Here is a 20,068-nt window from a genome sequence, read left to right on the forward strand (position 1 = left end):
ACACGATCATAAAGTCGCAACTTTGCAAAAAGCGAAGTCTTCCACCTGTTTTGTTCTTCTGTGCCTCTCTGACTCCTTCAAAAGCACAGTAATACTTCAAAACTCATGTAGAGAGAGAAGTAAAGATGGCTGATTCCAAGGTGGAGATGATCTCAAGACTAGCTCAATGGAAAATAGACAACTTTGGACCCTGCTCTTTCAAAAAATCCGACCCTTTCAAGGTCGGAATCTGGAACTGGTAACAACTCCCTCTCTTGTTACCTGACATGTAAATTTATAATGTGATTGGGTTTTCTGTTGGTGGATGATGTTTTGGAAATTGGTTTACAGGCATTTATCCATAGAGAAGAATCGTTACATCTACATTCGCCTATATCCAGAGCCCTCACGAGTCTCCAAAGAGCAGCCTCCGCTTGCTCGCTTTATCCTCCGAGTCTGTATATCGGGCGCTAATCGCAAGCAGTACACCTCCCCAAGTATGCCTTATCTTACTAATTATGTTCATATTTTCTTGTTAAAGCAAATGTCTTCCCTTCTAATTTGAGTCTTATGTGGTTGAGATGTCCATCTTTTACGAGCCCTTTTTTGAAGGATCTCGTTGTTTAGATATAAAATACAGAATTACATTTAGCTCTTCCCATTGGCTTCAGTTTTTGAGACAAGTGGGACGATTTGCGGAAATGAAAGCGGGATTTCCCTTCCTTTGAATGCCAATATTGATAGTGAATTGTAAATTACTGTAGGACTCCTTCAAACAATGAGTTTGGGATGATAAAGCTTTATTGATCAAAGGCAATTAAATAAATGAATTAAAAGAAATTGATAATGTCCTATTTCAATTTTCCTTGCCATCTTCCAAGCAAAGCGCTTTATGCAAATCACGTCTGCTAGTCAACGTTTCTTCATACGAACTTCTAGCTCTCAAGTTAGATCTTTGCCCGTGTAACACTCTTTTACTATTACATCTTCTATATTTTCTTTTTATTGCCATTGAGTGTCCGGAACATCGGTTCCCTTGGAGAAGGCTATGGAGACACAAGGCACCCCCCCCCCCCCCCCCCTAAAGTAGCCTTGTTTGTGTGGACAGCATCTTTAGGCAAGATTCTCACAACTGATAATTTGAGGAAGCGGAGAGTTATTATAGCAGATTGGTGTTATATGTGTAGGGGAGGGGGTGAGTCGGTAGATCACCTGTTGTTACACTGTGAGATAGCATGTGCTTTATGGGATGGGGTGCTGGGTAGAGTGGAGTTGGGTTGGGTTATGCCGGAGACCGTGGTGGCAGCTTTGGCCAGCTGACCAATTATTGGAGGTGTACATCAGATTACAGCAGTCTCGAAGATGATCCCAATGTATATCATGTGGTGTCTATGGCAGGAACGTAATGCGCAGACATTTGAGGACAAGGAGAGATTGCTAGAGGAACTTGTAGCTTTATTTTATAGCACGTTATGTACTTGGTCCAATGCTGTTGATTTTAATGGCATGGCCTTTCATGATTTCCTTGTCTCTCTTGCACCCTCCTAGTCAGGGTCATCTCTTGTATATACTGGGCTAGGCCTATTCTTTGAGCAATATAGTTTTTTTACTTAAAAAAAAAAAAAAAAAGTGTCTAGAACAAAATTTCGACTAATCCAGAGTGCACAAGCCCTTGGCAAGGAGTTCACCATAAGTGCACCTCAAATAATTCAAAGGAAATTGAAATTCCCCCAGTCTGATGGTCCATAGAAATTGTTTTCACCCAAGGTTCAAACCTTAGATCTAGAGGGAGCATACCACCAAGACCAAGGCTCTTCTATATGGAAAATCCCAAGTAATTTGCTCTAGGAAGCATGGTGAAGAGTTGTACAGCCCAGGGACTATGATGCTGAAGATGTTTTAAATTGTATATGATGGGGACAATTATTCATTGGGGAGATAAACATTAGGGAGTCTCCAATTGAGGCCTTTATGCAACAAGTTTGAGACACGACCTTTACCCAAAAACTTAAAGCCTGTGTTGTGGCCGCATTATACTCACTCTCATATGAAATTATATTTGTCTTGAGATTGCATCAGACATAAAAATCTAACCTTACTACGTACATATACAAAATATCGAGAAACCAATCTGTAGTTCTAAGAAATGACAATTTGCCTGATCTTTTTGTGTGTATGCCCCTGCAGGGTTTTGACTTGGACAAGTACTTGTATGGGGCTGGTATTTGGTTTAGTGGATGGTTAGATTTAGGACTCTGTTTGTCTGAATGGAAAAAAAAAATTAGGGAAATATGCTTCCGAACTCAGCTTTTTTTCAAATTTTAATTATTGCATGGTTGTTTTCCAGAAATATGTATAACATCCATATTTGAATTTGGCCAATCCAATTCGAGAAAGAAAAAACATATTTGAGGGTTTTCTAAGAGGGTGGAATAAAGGCATCAGGAATACAGCTGTTGGAAAGTAGATAATGTGGTGTATGTTTGATTGCTGTGACCAGCTAGATGGCCTTTAAACTAATCCCATCAAGTTAAAACCGATCCTGCTCTTACGCTGGCTAGATGACACTGCTACACTTTAAACTTGCACAATCAATATGAAACTGAAAACTTAGTGTGGCAAAGCATCTTATGTATGTTCCTTGAATCATTCAGGAAAAAAGAAAAGAAAAGAAAAATATAAGTAGATTGAGGTAGCTTTTTTGTGTTCAATTAACTCAGTTTCTTGTCACAAGTGCAGTACGAGATCCTTATGTTTTGAAACACGAAAATATGCCAAGAGGAATTTTTTTTTCTTTCAAAAGTAGGTTGAACTTCATGCAATCAACCACACACTATTATATTTCTCAGTTCTTTTGTGCAAAAATCACATTATCTTTTTGGCCCTATGAGTCCTTGAGGAGGATCTCAGTTCCTCCCACCTGTCCATTATGCAAGAATTTGATGAATGGACAGTATGTTGTTTCAACTTGATGAGCTGTATTTCCTGGGTGATCCTTTTTGCTTGGCGTTACTCAACCTTGTGTTGTATGCTCAAATTAAAATAAGCAGGGTTCAGGCTGTTTCCCATTCAAGTTTTATTTCTATATGATCAATTTACATTATAGGTCTGCAAAGTTTCTGCATGCTCTTCTTTTATCTTTTTCGCTGGTTGCTGTAAATACATTGACTCTGACTCGTATTGCTATAATTAGCCACTGTGTTGTGTTGTAAGATATACTCCCTTTATGAATGCATGCATACGGAGATGTGGTTGGCCACATTTCTTTAGATCTCGCCCAGGCCGAAGTGGGTAAAATGAAGCAATTTTTTGTTTGACCTACTTGCAGAAAGAAGTAAAATCAGTTCTAATAGAAGTTTTTAGTGATCATCCAGCATTCATTATTTGAAATTTCATTCATTTTATTTTAAGCTCCAATATGGTGATATGTTTTGCATATGAGAATCAGACAGTTGCCAATATATGCACATAACCATATATTGTTTCATGTTACAGTTCATGAGAGACTGCTTCGAACATGTGAAGACTTCGTTTGGCCAGTTGATCCCACCTTTCATGGTCGCTTCATCATTGATGTTGAGTTTCTGGACCTGAAGATCTGCCCTCTGAATGTGAGTAACTTTCCGTAGTCTTGTCTGAGCTAACTATGATGTTGGCATGTAAGAGGGATTTTAGTGACTATTTTTTTCCTTCGCTGTCTCTTGGAGCTCTTTTTTATCATGGATTCATCCAATGCATCTAGTATAATTTCTCTAGTCAGATTTACTTTCTTCCAGTCTGGTTCTTCTATGGCCAGGTGACTTTTAGCAATGAAATTTTTCTTTATAAAGACACAAGAAATCAAGCATTAAAACAAACTCAAGGTGTCTCTTAGTTTCTTTAAACCTTGCTATTTGCTTCATTATCATTCTTTTCATGCTTAAACTCAGGGTGGAGACGCTTGTTCCATTTGGCCCGGTGATGGGGTGATGCAGTCTGTGTCAGCCCAGAGTTCTCTTCAGTGCCTCTCTCGTATGCTTGATGAGGCCATCCTTTCTGATCTCACCATAAACACTGCTGAGGGCACTTTGAGAGCTCACAAGGCAATTTTGTCTGCAAGTTCTCCCGTGTTTCAAAGCATGTTCCATCACGACCTCAAGGAAAAAGAGTCCTCTTCAATCTACGTAGAAGACATGCCACTAGAATCTTGCATGGCCCTTCTCAGTTACTTATATGGAACCATAAAACAAGAGGATTTCTGGAAGCACCGACTGGCTCTTCTCGGGGCTGCCAACAAATATGACATTGCTAACCTCAAAGATGCTTGTGAGGAAAGCCTCTTGGAAGACATTAACTCTGAAAATGTACTTGAGAGGCTGCAAGAGGCTTGGCTTTACCAGTTGAACAAGTTGAAGAAAGGATGTTTGACGTACTTATTTGATTTTGGCAAGATATACGATGTCAAAGATGAAATTAAAAACTTTTTCAGTCATGCAGACAGGGAACTGATGTTGGAGATGTTCCAAGAGGTGCTTACAGTTTGGAAGCCTGTTTGAAGTAACAATGGAATTGATCTTCACATACGGACAAACAACATAGTTTCTTGTAAGTTGTATATACTCTTGCACACATGAGCATGCTAAGGTTTGCATGCAGGAAGTCTACTAGTTTAAACTGTGAAGAATACTTGTATTATGATCTGTGTGGAACCTTGATCTGGGTATAAAACTCCTGCAATTCCAAATCAATTGAGCAGTGCTTTTAGCTGTGTTTTTTCCTGAAATCTTACTCATTTCATGTGCGGTCTTAGATAAGAATACGAGTTCCATCTCCACCGCTGTTCCTGCGGCAAGAATATTAGTTCTTTTTGTTGGAGCATCTTTGAGAGATGAAATTATTGGTAGAAGAACCTTGACTACTAAATTGTTGTTGTTTCTGAGTGGCAAGCATTTCTTGCATTTGCTACAGCCTCCTTAGTTTTTCAATTATTTTCCTGGGGTGTGATGGTCAGAGGTTACGGATAGGGGTGTTCACCAACTTTCTTAGACAATTTGAACCATCTGGATAAGTATCACAAATTCACAACCAGAAGGCAATGGCTAATGCATATGCTCAGCAGATTGAATGTGACCAAGCACGGCCAGCACGGGTGTGGCAGGATATGGACTCATGGTAAAATTCATGGCTCGATTCGGTACAGCATGGACTATATAGAATATGAAATATGGCTATACAATATTCACAAAAACAGTAGGCTTTCAACACTAAACTGGCGTACTAACACTTGGGTCTCTCTCTCCCAATGCAGCAATCAATTTAGCTGAAGAAAATAAATCATTTGGTTGTCCCTGATTAAGCAGACGCTGCATCAAGCTTTGCCAATAACTCTTAATTGACAATGGCTTAAAGTGCAGGAATGCCATAAAAGATTTCAAATCAAATGAGCCATTCAGAATGGGCATTCCTATAACAACCCACCTTTGCTTAGCAATCAATCAAACCAGGGACGGCCTCACTTTGTTGAGCATTCACGTGCATTATCCTGTGTGCCTCAGAGGATAATGAACGTGAATGCTCAACATGCTCTCTTAGCTGTGTTTCCCAAATCGGAAACCCAAAAGACGGGCAGACGATCAAAGTTCATCATGGGAAGAAATGTCATAAAGACCAATAGATTTTCCTTTTGAGAAAGTCTACTTTGCCTCCCTAATTTGACACCTCTATTTGATCCCTAGTCAAAATTTATTTTTTTATTTTTATTTTTTTTTACTTAGTGGTTAAGGAAGTGATTTTAAGTGTATTGATGTATTTTTTTTTTATTTTTTTAAATATATTTAAATATGTTAAAAAAATATGAAAAAAAAAAATTTACGCTAGGCGGTATGCCCAGCGGTCAAAATGGGGCGGCATAGTAGCCGCCCCCTTTCCTTTTACATTGCTATCCAATAAAGCAACTTTCATGATGCTGCACTAACAGAACATTTATAGTTAATTGACTTTATTTTGGTGGAGATGAGCAAGAGTTGAAACGGGTTGGATATTGGAAAAGGTTTAACATTGAGTAGGCTGGTGATTTGAAGAAATCGAATGGTTTTTAGTTAGAATTTGAACTTATATATACGAAATAAAACAAATAAAATAAAATTAAGAGATTACTGAGATGACTAAATAGATTACAAAAAGGATGATTTAGAAAGTATCTATGTTATATATTCCTATATAGAAAGAAGCCTTATGTCTTTAAGCAAACTTTATTATATATAAGGGAGACTAATGTTTAGTCTCTATGTGGAGTTTGATCGTGTTTATAGGCGGTTCGGCTTGATGATTCGATTCAATAAGGATTTGTTGTGTTTTATTTTTATTTTTTTATAAATTTTTAATGAGGTTTCGGCTCTTAATCCGCTCTAACATATTGTTTTAAATATTTCTATGATCGTCGAACTGTATCTTTAATTATCATTTAAGTAAACTCATATAAATTTTAGACATAAGCGTATTACTTACTTACGTAAATCTTGTGTCGTGTATAATTAATTCCACTTTTATTTTATTTTATTTCTTTTATCGTTTCTAACAACCAAAAGTTTAATTTGGATCTATCACAGCCACTTCAAAAACCTTAATTGCAAATCGACACCATAATTTTGAAGATTGTTAGCACTAACTCCAGAACTTTTGGTAATATATAATTCACATCAACGCCCCGCAGTGTTAACATAACAACACATGAACTTGCTCATATGATAGATCTTAATGAATCTTAAAAACGATAAAGAGGTAGATCTTGGGATATTATTTATTTATTTATATATTAAATAATAATACACTTATAACTTTTTTATATATCTTATTAATTATTATTTATTTTAAATCAATTAATGCCGTTGTGTCACTTTATTAAAAAATATTTCAATTTTATATAAGTATCTTTTATTTTAAATAGAATTATAAAATAATTGTAAAGTATTTGTAGATTAATCATTTTCCTTATTCTAAACTAATGCTTAATTCACAAGTGTCTAATATATAATTAATAATTATATACAAGCAGATATTTAAATAATTATATAATTAATTACGTTTATAAAAAAAAATTAAAAAAAAAAAGAATAAATGTGCCAAAAAATAGTAAAATAAAATAAAAAGTTTTTTTTTTTTTTTAATCCTCCTGGTCGTAGCACAGCCAGAACCCCCCCGAAACCTCCAGATAAACGAACGAACCGCCTGTCTAAGCCTTTTCCATATAAATGAACTGATCCGTTCGGACGAAGAAGGAAAAGAGAGGGAGAAAGGAACAAGGAATGTTTTTCTTCTTTGTGGGAGGAGTAGAGCAACAAGTGCGGCAGGTGCTGAAATATGGCGCCGGAAAGTGCATAGCTTGCCGCTCACCGGCCGATCTGGTGGAGTACGAGAAAGTCCTGAAGTTGTTCTTCGTTCCCGTCTGGCGGTGGCGTGGGAAAGAGCCCCTCATGCACTGCAACAATTGCAACCTTTTCTTCCCTCCCTCCTACTCCCTGCCGCCGTCGCCAGCCGATTCGGCCGTCCCCGACGTCTTGAGGTGCCGTTTCTGTGAAAGGCCGGTGGAGCCCGAGTTCAGCTTTTGCCCCTTTTGTGGATCTGCTCTGTGAGCGTCCCCTGTTATTTTGTTCGTTCGTTACCAATAGCTTACTGTGAAATGGGTGTGGGTAGAGGTGACGATGAGAGCTTGGAGCGTTTAGGGTTTTGGTGGGAGTTGTAAATTTGTATAATGGATTGTAGAAAATGTCATCCTTTTAGGATGTGATCAAAATTGATAAAATTGGGTTCTGTTTAATCTCTTTAGTCTATGAAACTTTCGATCTGTTTGGTAATATAATATTAGATCGAAATTTGAATTTACAAGCCTATGGAGATAATGAATTTTTATTTCGAGCAACCAATGCACTACCTGAAAAAAATAAAAATGACACTTCATGTTACAGAGTAAGAGATTATTCACCAGTCTAAGACCAGAAATCAATCTTCATCCCTTTATTAAGTAGTGAATTACATGAAAAACAAAAACAAAATTCATTTGACTGTACACAAAAACAAGAAAATCAGTGTACAGTTTCTTTATAGTTTACAGGGGTTTGTAAGGGAAGACCCGTTTGTCCTCTGCCTCTGATCATTGATAATTTCTGCCATGGGGATTTATTTGAGAGAGCAAGAGGTGTTCGAAACTGCACAATACTGTCAGCTCTTCAGTGCTCCTTTTTGCAACTCTGCACTGAGATTTCAGTTAAATCTTCTGGCCGAGTTCAATAGTGGGAATCAACAGTAGTTAAATCCATCATCAAAACTGATTCTACATTGGTTTGTCGAATGGTAGTTGCTTAGCTCCTTGCTCCACAGCTCCTCTCCATAGCCTGTACCTTACCCCGAGCTTGTCGTAGGATACCGGCCAATTCCAGACGTTTGCGCCGTTGATCATGCGCTCTTGCTGGCCAAGTACAAGCCGCAGATCCTCATTCAAGACCTGTCTCAATTGAACATCAAGAATGTTTGGACAGAAATGTCAGAAGAGAGTAACTGGGTATGGAATTGTCATCTGTTCTACCTCCAAAGTCTATACTAAGAAAGCTGAAATTTTTCATCTTTTGAATCCCCACTCCACTTCTCCCGCAACCCATAAAGAAAGAGTGAATTTTTCTCTTACCTGTTCCGCAAAATGCCTCCACAGATACTGCATGAAAGGAATGTGCTTAAGCAGGGGAGCAAAATCCAGTGACATTCTGTATAGTAATCTTGTTTTCTGCCTGGATGAAGGTAAGCACACATGAAGTTGGTGAAGGTGCGTAGGACACTGCTTGGTACTCTGTCCTCCCAGTTTCCCTGGCTTTGAGATCCCTATGGTTGATAGCACCATACAAGGTGGCCGGAATTCCATATCTATTGGATAAGGGTCCCAGTATCCTTGGAGGCCAGATGCAGGTGTCAAGAATTTCACGAAGCTGAAATTACAGAGCAAGTTTTGCCACGAGTAAGTTTTGATTGCACTCTTTTATTAAGATAGATACTGAATTTGCTTTGCTAACATCAGGACCATTTAGTCTTGACACTAGCTACATATTAGAATGTAAAAATGGGGTAATCTCGAAAATTATCACAGGAATCATTCTCCATCAGATTTGCCGATTTGTTTTTATGACCTTAGCAAAAATGATTGCATTGAATAGTAATGAGGGCAACAAACCTGGGAACACTCCATCCCTTGGCGAAGGTAGAAGTGTGGGTAAAAGGGGCATGCGCAAGATCCAAAAGATTATCTAGAAGTAGCCCATGTTCCACCGGAAGCTCCATGACAATCTGTCATATGGAAGGATATAAAAGCAATGAGATGACTTGTGTTCTTTCATACAATCATATAAGCTTAATTCATTGCTGGCAATAGCTTGAAGGATATGAATGTCTGTGTCATACCTCAGCATGGACTTGGAATCCTGGAGGAGGTTCTAAAGAAGGAATGGTGGCTGTTGGAGGGTCATTGCCAGGCCAAATCCAGATCATCCCCTCTTGCTCAAAACATGGCAATGACTTTATCTTCACATCAAGTAATCGTGTTGATGGCATTTTCTCACATTTCCCATCTGTTGAGTACTCCCATCCTGACATTCATCCATCACAAATTTCCTAGATTAGTTTTCTGCACACGTTCTTATTGTAATATAAGACCTGCAAATATTACCCAGATCATATAAACTGCGATTATCTCTTATAACTCTTACTAACCATGGTAGGGACATTGGATGCGACCCTCATTTACTGAACCCAGGTGAAGAGGGCATGCCCTATGTGCACAGGTGTTCCGTACACATCCAGGTTTCCCATCTTTTCCACGGAAGATGACCCATTGCTCCTCAAAACAATCAATTGGAATCTGAAGCAGAAAAGTGAAGAGTTATGCATCAGATGACATACACACGATAATTGGTTGTGACAACATAGAGATAGTTTGCAGGGGTGTCTGTATCAAGACACCGACGCTGAAACTGGTGGCTGGATGATACTTTTTATTTTCTTTTTTATTTTTCGACTGGGTAATGCTGACATAATTAACTAATACATAAAGAATGAATCAAAAAGTTTTCAGGCTATAAGCTTACCATGGTATCATCCTTCAGATCAGCAGAGAAAGCAACGGGATACCAGAAATTCATCAAGCGAGGATGGTAAGGTTGAACTGGACCTGAGACATTCAAGCTTTTACGTGGCAACCTCCTCTGTACAACTTTGAGAGATTGTGTAGATGTACTGGGAGAAGGGGATGTTTGTTCTGATGCTGTTGAGTTTCTGTCTTGTAACAGTCTATCATTCACCAATTCTTCCATGTAAGCTAGTTTATCCAAAGCAGTGGAAACTCTTGCTTCAGATATGTGAACCTGTTATGATTCATAGGTCACATATCATATTCTTATAGGACTAGATTTTTTAAGGGAAAATATTTATGCAGTTAGTCCGGATTTAAGGGTCTGCATTGAGTAGAAATGTGAAAGTTTTTCATCATCTAATAATCTGTTGGATGGTCTATTCTCTTCCAAAGAAATGTGAAATGCTTCACAATCTAATGGGTTTTGCCTCATTGATGGCAAGTATCAAGTCACAAATTATTCTCTCATTACGCAATAGTCTCATCAGTCATCACCTTTTTGTGAGCTTGTCCTAATTCTCACCTGTTTGTGAGCTTGTCCTAATTCTTCCTGCAATTCTGCAAGCTCCTTCTTCATTGTGCCAATTGACTTGTACTCCCGGGCTAAAGGATTTAGAACTTCTACAACCTACAGCCGATTTTCTAATATTAGAATTAAAAATAAACAGGTGCTGTGAAAATACTTTCTAAAAAAATATCCTCAACACCAAGCTTCAAAGGATCAATACAGCAGATCACATAAGGATGCATGGCTTTTAAGCTAGTAAAATCAAGGAAACAATCAACAAAAGATGTATAGAAAAACCTTCTCGTGAAGGAGCATGATTGTGAGCACATCTTGTCGAGCCCGCCAATCACAATACTGTATATCATATCTAGCCACTTCCAGGGCTTGGTTTACATCCAAGAACTTCCCTTTGCACTGCGGGACTTTAGACCTCGGATCTTCCACATCAAACAACGGTCCCCAAGAAGCCTTCTTTTCAACCCCTCCTTCTTCTGCAAATACAGCAAGCACCCGAAATCCTCCTTTGACACCCTGAATTTCAACAAGCCCACAACGATCTGAGATAAGTCCAAGAATCAGCTAATATATTAATTATTTTCCCTACAAAATTTAGCAGTTCCCAGATAGATCTATTACAAAGTCAAATCTTTTGGTTATTGAGTATTAGAACTTAAATCACGACTGAACTAACTAATAAACCAGTCACAGTGATTCACCTATAGATTCAACAGTAGCCCAATTCGTTATAATAAAAAGGGATCCCCCATTGCTATTTTTCAAGAAAACAAGTGAAAGATCATAATGCTCTCACCTCATGACCAGTCTTATAAGCTAAAATTCAACGTACAAGATGTTGTTCCATATCTTTTACCGTATACCCAGATAAACTCAGCAGGCATATAAGAGTGAAAAATCCATACCTTCTTGGTGTTGAATTTAGATGATCTACCAAGAGAGATAGGTAAACAGAGAGCCGAAGCAGTAGCTACGGTGGTCATGTTTTGGCGTCTAAAGCTGACCGACTCTGAGAGAGAGAGAGAGAGGGAGAGGGAGAGGGAGAGAGAGCAAAGTTAAAACGGAGGTAATATGACCGTAGAGACTTATTTTGGGGATTTTGTTGATAAGAGGTCGCTGTTTCCCGCGATCTAGTTTGTCCTTCCAAGAACTGACACGTGGAAAAACGTGGACTCCATCGTCTCTGACGTGGCATCCCCTGCTTCCACATGTTCTTTTTTGGTCTGAGAGACTATCTTCTGACTGTGGGCCCTAGCATCTTGCCAGCTCGGATGTTGAAGATATATTTCTTTATCTGTTGTGCTGGTGTTCGCTGTCCGTTGCTTGTTTTTAGAGAAGGCGGTGTTTCGTTGAATATGAGGTGAATAATAACCCTTTTCTGTAACGTGATATGGACCACAACAAAATCCGGTCCGTCCATCATATTCAATTCCACTGATGTAAATTGTAATTTGTGTATATTGCTTGATAGGCACCTCAAAACTTTGCATGGAAAATGAAACATATGTTTGGATACAAAGAATGTTGAAATGAGATTCTCGGAATATGCTTTTGAGAATTGTATATGATAACGTAATTACAACTTTTTTTATAACTATTTTATAAATTCATTTTACCATCAATTAGTACAAACATGCCGCATTATTAGGTTGTGTTTAGATGTTGAGTTGAACTCTTTATGAATATTAGTGAGTTTAGATAGTGGAGTAGGTTCTGTAAGACCTATTTAAGATGAGTTTAGATGTATTTATAAGAAGTTGAAAAAAGTTATGGATCTTACATATAAAGAAGTGTTGAGTTGAAAAAGATTATAGGTCCCACGTGTAAATAGATTTTGAGTTGAAATGTGTTTAATGATGTAAGAGTTTGGTGTTTGAATATTAGAAGAAGTTTAAATCTAAATCGAACTCGACCGAATTGAGTACCTCAAGGAACTATACGAGCCCAAAAATAAATGTTAATTTTATAAAATTATCTTCATTTTATTATAGTACTATTGCAAAAGAATTTTAATTAGAATAAATCTTCACAACTTTCTCACACTCCACACTTCACATTTTTTTTAATTTTTATTATTTTTTTCTTTTATCAAATATTTATTATATGAATAATGAATAGAAAATTTGAAATAATTTAAAAAGAATAAACTCAAAAAAAAATTAAAAAAATATTAAAAAATTTAAAAATTTAAAAAAAAAAATGTGGAGTGTGGAGTGTGGAGTGTGGTGGAGGTTATGTAGCAAAACTCTTTTAATTAAGATTTTTTTTTTTATAATAATGTATACGCTATAAGTTACCAAATATGTCACATGGTATCTTACAATTATTACAAGAAATAAAACATTAAAGATTAAAGAAAAACATAATGAAAAAACATTAAAATGTCAAGCTACTATGTTAATTTGTATGATATAATAATCTTATAATTTAGTACTATTTTTCTTTTCTCGTGAATATGTATTGTTTTATTAACATTATTCAAAGCTGAGATTCGTTTCCACTAATTGAAAGCAATGATAGAGATAGACAAGGATGTTGCTACATTTATGATCCATCGCCGTCCATTCTTATTATTCTTCTTAAGGAAATGATAACATGACTAGTAGTAATAAGTATAGAAACAGAGTGAGTTTTTATTAATAGATTTAAAAAAAAAAATAGAGATTTATCATTGAAGATTTTGCTATGGAAATATATTATATTTGAAGCGACTATGCTTGTTTATTTCACAAAATTAAAATTTAATCATATGTAATATAAATAATATTTTAGGAATCAAAACACTTTTGTAAAAAAATATTTAAAAGAAAAATGATCAGATCTTAAATGTTTTAATGGAAAAAAAAATTCAATACAAATTTAAAAATGTGGCCATTTAAAAAGAGAATAAGGAAATTAATAATAAAAGATAGAATATTGAAAAATAGAGAGTTGCATATAAATGCTTTTAACTTTTAAGTGACCGGCTATTTATAATATAAAGAATATTTTAGGAAAACATTTTTGTAAAAAATATTTAAAAAAGAAATTATCAGATCTTAAATATTTTAATGGAAAAAAATTTCAATACAAATTTTAAAATGTGACCATTTATAAAGAGAATAAGGAAATTAATAACAAAAGATAGAATATAAAAAAATATAGAATCAGACATAAATACTTTTAAGTGACCAGCTAAATATTTACAAAGTAGATCTAAAATATCATATGAATCCATATTAATTTATGGATTTATTTTTATAGAATCTTTTTGTGGTTACAACACTTTTCTTTATTTAGGACGGATAATATAAATTGAGGCCTAAGGTAGAAGAATTTAAATGAAAATTTTTAATTATAATATAATAAATTGTATATTATTATATTATTTTAAAAATAAATAAATAAAATAAGGCTTTATTTTAGATAAAATTTTGAATTTAAATTTAATACAACCATTTAAAAATATAAATTTACATAATTACTTCTCTATAACTAAAAATTTAAACTACTCATAGTATTATATATAAAATTTAGTATCACAGAATCTTGAGCACATTTAAAATATTCAATTATTTAAATTCTTATTTTATGAAATGGGTTTTTACATTTTTTGAAAAAAAAAACAAAATAAAAACATCCTACTTTTTATTTTTTGGGGCCATGTATAGGATATAGTCCTAGGCAATAACCTAAGTGGCCGGCCCTTACCTAGGGAGTCTTGGACCAGACCTGCATCTACTTAACCACCTTACATCACCACGCCCCCATCCTTCGAAAATATGAGCCACAAGTGCCACCTCAATATTGGGTGCATGGTTTTTCTCAAGTTTCACTCTCCAACTATATTTCAATCGATTAGCCATTCCTCTACCTCTACCTCTCTCTTTTTTCTTCGTTTCCTCTTTCTTTGCTATGTTTTGACACTAAAATCTACAGCTACATTTGTCCTCATTTTCCACCTTCAACAACCTTATATTCCTCCCCACTCGTTGCTCTATCATGTGTACCACCCGACGTGTCACTCCATTGAGGTGAGGAACTTTGTTGCATCTTTCGAGTTGACATGTATCTATCATCTCTGGTTCCTTTCATAGCAAAAATGTTCATTCTAGATGAAATTTTATATTAAAAAACATACTTTTTTGGGACGACAAGTTCCTGAAAAGAAAAACATTTTGGTGTGGTATAATGTCAACATAGCAAAACAATTGATGATGTTGGATGCTGCAGGTCAACTTACCTTAGTCTCATCCTTACCTTACTCTCATCCTCGTTTCTTTTTTCTCAATCGACTTTTGTCAATTGCATCAACAATGGCAAAACTAGATCTCAGAAGAGTTGGAATGCCCATGTCTACCTTGTTTGTATCAGTTTTAAAGGAGACTCACTCCTCTAGTCCTTCTGTCTCCTTTTTTTCCCCTATTCTATGTTTCATTTCATATATGGAATTGGATATTTTTCTTTTTATTTTTATTTTCTCCTGGGTATTCTCAGTTCTAATGAATGGATTCTATTGTTGATTGTTCTTAGTGCAGTGACTTGGATTCATGTTTTATTCTTGTTCTGTTTGATAGTTTGGCCGACAGGTGACAGTAAATGGTGGTCGGGTCGTAAGAGTTTGAATGCGAAACCAAAGTCTGAAGGATTCATAATCTGTTCAACTTGTTCTGGTACTGTAGTTCTAAATCTCACTGCATCAGTATAGCCTGATAGATAGCTTATTCAAAAAAACTGGAAATTGTTCCAGCTTGGAAAAGGAGAAGTTGCGTCACATGATCACATATGTTTTTCACCCTAAGTTGTGTGTAGTTCTCTTTTATCGTGTAAAGTGGGAACTATACGGTTCCTTTGTAAATGGTCTCAAATTATGGATCTCTGCCACTTCCTTTAACGCAAGGCTTGTTGAACGCATGCTGCAGAAAATTATGCGTGTCTGAGACGTATCCTGTAATGGCATACCCGTTAATGGAGCATCATGTTTCAGTTATGTCATGTCAAGCCTTTTTAAGGTGTTTAAGTAACAGACAATCTTCAAACATCAGGGTGGGGAAAACATAGCCATCATTGAATGATGATGAAAACTGAAAGTTGTGAGGATCTCCATGCCTATTTTTCTGCTTCTTCAAGCAATAAGGACTAGGCGATTATTGACCTCATTGAATAGCGACGAGGCATCTTTTTAACATGAAAAAGTAATGGGCAAGTCACAGCAAGACGTAAGGCACATTTTAATGTAGTCAATAAGAGGTTGTGTAATTATGCAGATAATGGAAGTGGCTGATGCACAGAAAATTATTAGGCAATCCCAAAGTATGGATAACGTGGTACTTACATCCAATGAAGGAGCACTTGTGAGAAGTCACAACTTCTTAAATATTGAAGAATACATTGAAAATATTTCTAATGCACCAAATGGCACAACCCTTGTTTGGTTGGCAAGCAGTTAAGGCTCTTATCCCCAAGAGGCATGCATTGATTCAAGTCATCATGGCACCTTTTCATTTAAATCTTAACAACCGAATCAATATATTGAACAATGACAATGGTTCACATTATTTTTTTACTTAACATTAAATTATTTTAATCATTTTTAAGTCTAAAACAAACAATCCCCCACCTAATTGAAATATTTTAAAAGATAGAATAAAATAAAATTTTTCTTTGGACTAAGTACTATGCATCAATAGAGGTACCTTATGGCTTTGAACGTCTGCTTAGTGTTAGCGTGTTTCATCGGTAAACCAAGCCTTGAATCACAATCTTTTAACTCAAGTTTCTCCGCACTACACACATAATACGACATATATTAGGTTTCTTTCAATATAGTGTATAAAGGTCGTGCACGGCATCTTGAATTCACGAGCACTCTAGAAAATAGCCCAATTACCAGACTATAGTCTCACAGTCACACTCACATAGGTGAGTCCTCCAAGAGTACATGCAATTCAATACCTCGCCTTAGCCTTGGACTCATTCAAAACATTTCGTCATTGCATTTGTAGCACTCACACCCTAGGGATTGACCAATAATATTTTAATATTTTAATAGTGTTATCCAATCACTCAAATAGCTTGTTCTTCCCATTGAACTTTCTTCTTGGAATCTCCAGTCTAGAAGGTTGGGTTGCCGCTACCTGTGACCTAATTAATGGGCTTCAGCCCCATCCCCCTTAATGTACGTATAACCTTCGACTTTGTCAGTCATTTCGTCAAAGGATCGGCTAGGTTATTTTCTGACTTTACATATTCCAAAGTCAAGTATCTAATCTTTATCAGGAATCTTATCGTAGAATGTCTGATACTCAAATATCTTATATTATGATTAAAATGTTTATTATTAGAAATACTTATCACAACCTGATTGTCACAAAGAATAGAAACAACTGGCATTGACTTTTTAACTAGTAGAATTTCAAATAATAAATTCGTAAGCCACTCCACATCATGTCCAGTAGCATCCAAGAATATTAATTCAGCCTCCATAGTAGATCCTGAAGTCACAATTTGCTTGTAAGATCTCCAAGTCACAGCTACTCTACCAAAAATGAAAATATATCCACTATTTCCCTTACTATCTATTGTGTCAGTTATCCAACTAGCATCATTGTATGCTTCTAATACAATGAGATACAGAATAATGGATATCATATGTCATGGTTCCTTTTAAATATTTAAGAATTATGCCCAATGACTTTCAATGAGAATCATAAAGCCTACTAGTATATCTGCTAAATCTACTCACAATATATAAAATATCAGATCTAGTATAATTAGCAATATACAGCAGTGTACCAATAATCTGGGAATATCTCGGTTGTGACACAGGATCTCCAAGATTCTTACTTAAATGCAAACAAGGATTAATAGGAGTAATAACAGGTTTGCATTCGAATCTCTCAAAATTTTTAAGAATATTTTCAATATAATGAGATTGATTATGCTAATATCATCACGATATCTCATTAATTTAATACCAAGAAATATTTGTGTGTCTCCCATGTCTTTCATATCAAAATTTTTAGATAAAAAGTTTTTATCATCAAGAATAATATTTATATTGGTACTAAAGATGAGAATATCATCAACATAAAAACATAGCATTACAAATGCACCATTAACTATTTTCGTGTATAAACACTTATCACATTCATTTGTCTTGAAATTATAAGATAAAATTATTTCATCAAACTTTTGGTACCATTGTTTAAGGGCTTGTTTTAAATCATAGAGAGATTTATTAAGTCTACAAAATTTTCTTTCCTATCCTGAACCACAAAACATTCTGGTTGATCCATGTATATTTCTTCTTCTAGATCGTCATTACGAAAAGCAGTATTTACGTCCATTTGGTGGACCTCAAGTTTATGGATCACAACAAGAGCAATTAAAACATGAATTGTAGTTATTCTAGTAATATGAGAATACGTATCAAAATAATCGATACATTTTCTTTGTGTAAAGTATTTTACAACCAGCCTAACTTTAAATTTATCAATAGTACCATCAGGTCTCAATTTATTTTTTAAAAATTCATTTGCATCCAATTGTTTTATATCCAAGAGGAAGATCACATAAATTTCAAGTGTCATTAGTCTTAAGAGATTTCATCTCATTACTTACCGCTTCTTTTCAGAAACCAAAATAAATGGAAATCATGGCATCCTTAAAAGTCAAATGATCTTCTTTCACATAATAAGTATAAAAATCATGTTCAAAATCCTTTTCATTTCTTACCTGTTTTCCTCTTCCTAATTCATTTTCTAATTTAGAAGAACTCTCAGGATTAGTAAAATGATAAGTTGATTACTGGTGGAATGAAAACTTAATGTAGGTAAAGACCTTTCTACTTTGTTTTTGAAAGGAAATAGATTTTCAAATAATGTTGCATTCCTAGACTCCATGATAGTGTTGGGCTCAATACGTTGGACTTATGATTTAATAATCAAAAACATATGTTCAGAACTATGTCTAGCATACCCAATGAATACTGAATATATTATTTTGGGACCTAATTTCATTTTCTTACTAATATATTATTTTGGGACCTAATTTCATTTTCTTACTTTTTGAAATATTAGCCTTTGTAAGATAATCTCAAACTTAAAGAAATTAATAGAGTATTCCACCCTTCCAATGTTCATACGGTATCTTATTAGATCCCTTGAATGGTACTCTATTCAAGATAAAAAAAACAAGTTACAAGTATTGCTTCATTGCTTATCATGTAGACTAGAACTACAAAACATGCATTTGACCATATCTACTAAGATTCCATTTTTTCTTTCAACAACACTATTGGATTGAGGAGAATATAAAGCGGTTTTTTCATGTATAATATCATTTTCATTCTCCTCACAATATTGAACCAATTCATTAGAGGATTATTCACCTCTTATATCAGACCTAATAATCTTAATCTCTCTCCAATTGATTTTCAAGTTCAGTTTTGTAGATAACAAAATTATTAAAAAATTCATCTTTTGTTTTAATCAAGTAAATATAACAAAATTTGGACATATCATCTATAAAATTAATAAAATATTTATTACAACCTTTAGAAGAGATACCATTTAATTAAATAGCAGCCATAACTATGAATTAATTCAAGTAATGAAGTGTTTCTTACAACAAATTTAAATGATTTTCTAGGCTATTTAGATTGAACACATATTAAACATTTTTCATCCAAATCAATTGGAACTTTAGGAATAATTTCTAAATCTATCATTGTTTTAACATTATGATAATTAATATGGCCTAATCTAACATGTCATATTAAAGAGGAACACGTAGAAAATGAAAATTTTTTATTAGAATCAAATTTATCTACTACAATATTTTGAACATTTATTACAAACAAACTATCACTCACGTAACTTTTTTTCCACAAATAACTCATATATTTAGTTAGAATAACTTTATTAAATTGAAATAACAATGTCTAGGATGCAAAACTTTCAGGTAACCAAGCCTCTTAAGGTATGCATTGCGTGCTTGATCATGGTTTTCATTTTTCCGAGCATTGTAATAACACGAAACCTAGAGTGTTTTTTAAGGTTTGACGAGGAGACATTTTCTTGAAGAAAGCGAAATATGCCTCAAGTTCTGAAACCTCAGTAGCCTTTTTATGGGATTAGAGGGACATCCTTAAGTGGTTACAGCTGAGGAATTCCCAGGTGAAAGACTGTTGCCATCGTGAAGGACAAAAGGAAGGCTGAAGGAGCTAAGACAGAGAATGAAATTCACCTGAGAAATAGATTAGAAATGTATAATATTGTTAAGAGATGAAAACGTGATTTGTTTCCCTTGATTCATAGCAAGGTTGTTGAAATCGGCAGTTTACCAAAGATCTGGATTAAGGATTGGATCTTTGGACTTGAAGTGCCACACTCCAATGCTGTATTTAAGGGAAAGAAACAAAACAAAACACAATA

The 20,068-nt window shown here is 35.1% G+C and overlaps 3 protein-coding genes across 4 annotated transcripts; 2 read left to right on the plus strand and 1 right to left on the minus strand.

Moving 5' to 3' along the window:
- LOC121256212 (BTB/POZ domain-containing protein At1g21780-like) lies at positions 1-4,702 on the plus strand. The gene is made up of 4 exons (XM_041156898.1): positions 1-238; positions 331-476; positions 3,475-3,590; positions 3,909-4,702. The coding sequence occupies exons 1-4, from the start codon at positions 126-128 to the stop codon at positions 4,512-4,514; spliced, it is 981 nt and encodes a 326-aa protein (XP_041012832.1). The 5' UTR covers positions 1-125; the 3' UTR covers positions 4,515-4,702.
- Positions 4,703-7,134: 2,432 nt separating this feature from the next.
- On the plus strand, positions 7,135-7,774 carry LOC121255644. Its single transcript, XM_041156062.1, has one exon. The coding sequence runs from the start codon at positions 7,263-7,265 to the stop codon at positions 7,587-7,589; it is 327 nt and encodes a 108-aa protein (XP_041011996.1). The 5' UTR covers positions 7,135-7,262; the 3' UTR covers positions 7,590-7,774.
- Positions 7,775-7,944: 170 nt separating this feature from the next.
- On the minus strand, positions 7,945-11,737 carry LOC121255643 (chlorophyllide a oxygenase, chloroplastic). Of its 2 annotated transcripts, none has more exons than XM_041156060.1 (9): positions 11,558-11,737; positions 10,935-11,168; positions 10,653-10,757; positions 10,086-10,361; positions 9,712-9,859; positions 9,403-9,587; positions 9,176-9,288; positions 8,639-8,933; positions 7,945-8,458 (listed from the first exon to the last, which is right to left on the minus strand). In XM_041156060.1, exons 1-9 carry the CDS (start codon positions 11,633-11,635, stop codon positions 8,288-8,290), a joined length of 1,605 nt encoding a protein of 534 aa, XP_041011994.1. In that variant the 5' UTR covers positions 11,636-11,737; the 3' UTR covers positions 7,945-8,287. The 2 variants fall into 2 exon arrangements, with proteins under 2 accessions (XP_041011994.1, XP_041011995.1); XM_041156061.1 differs by having other exon boundaries at positions 10,935-11,194; positions 11,558-11,721.
- Between the last annotated feature and the right edge of the window lie 8,331 nt (positions 11,738-20,068).

Source organism: Juglans microcarpa x Juglans regia, chromosome 3D (assembly GCF_004785595.1).
Source record: "Juglans microcarpa x Juglans regia isolate MS1-56 chromosome 3D, Jm3101_v1.0, whole genome shotgun sequence".
NCBI classification, from domain to species: Eukaryota; Viridiplantae; Streptophyta; class Magnoliopsida; order Fagales; family Juglandaceae; genus Juglans; species Juglans microcarpa x Juglans regia.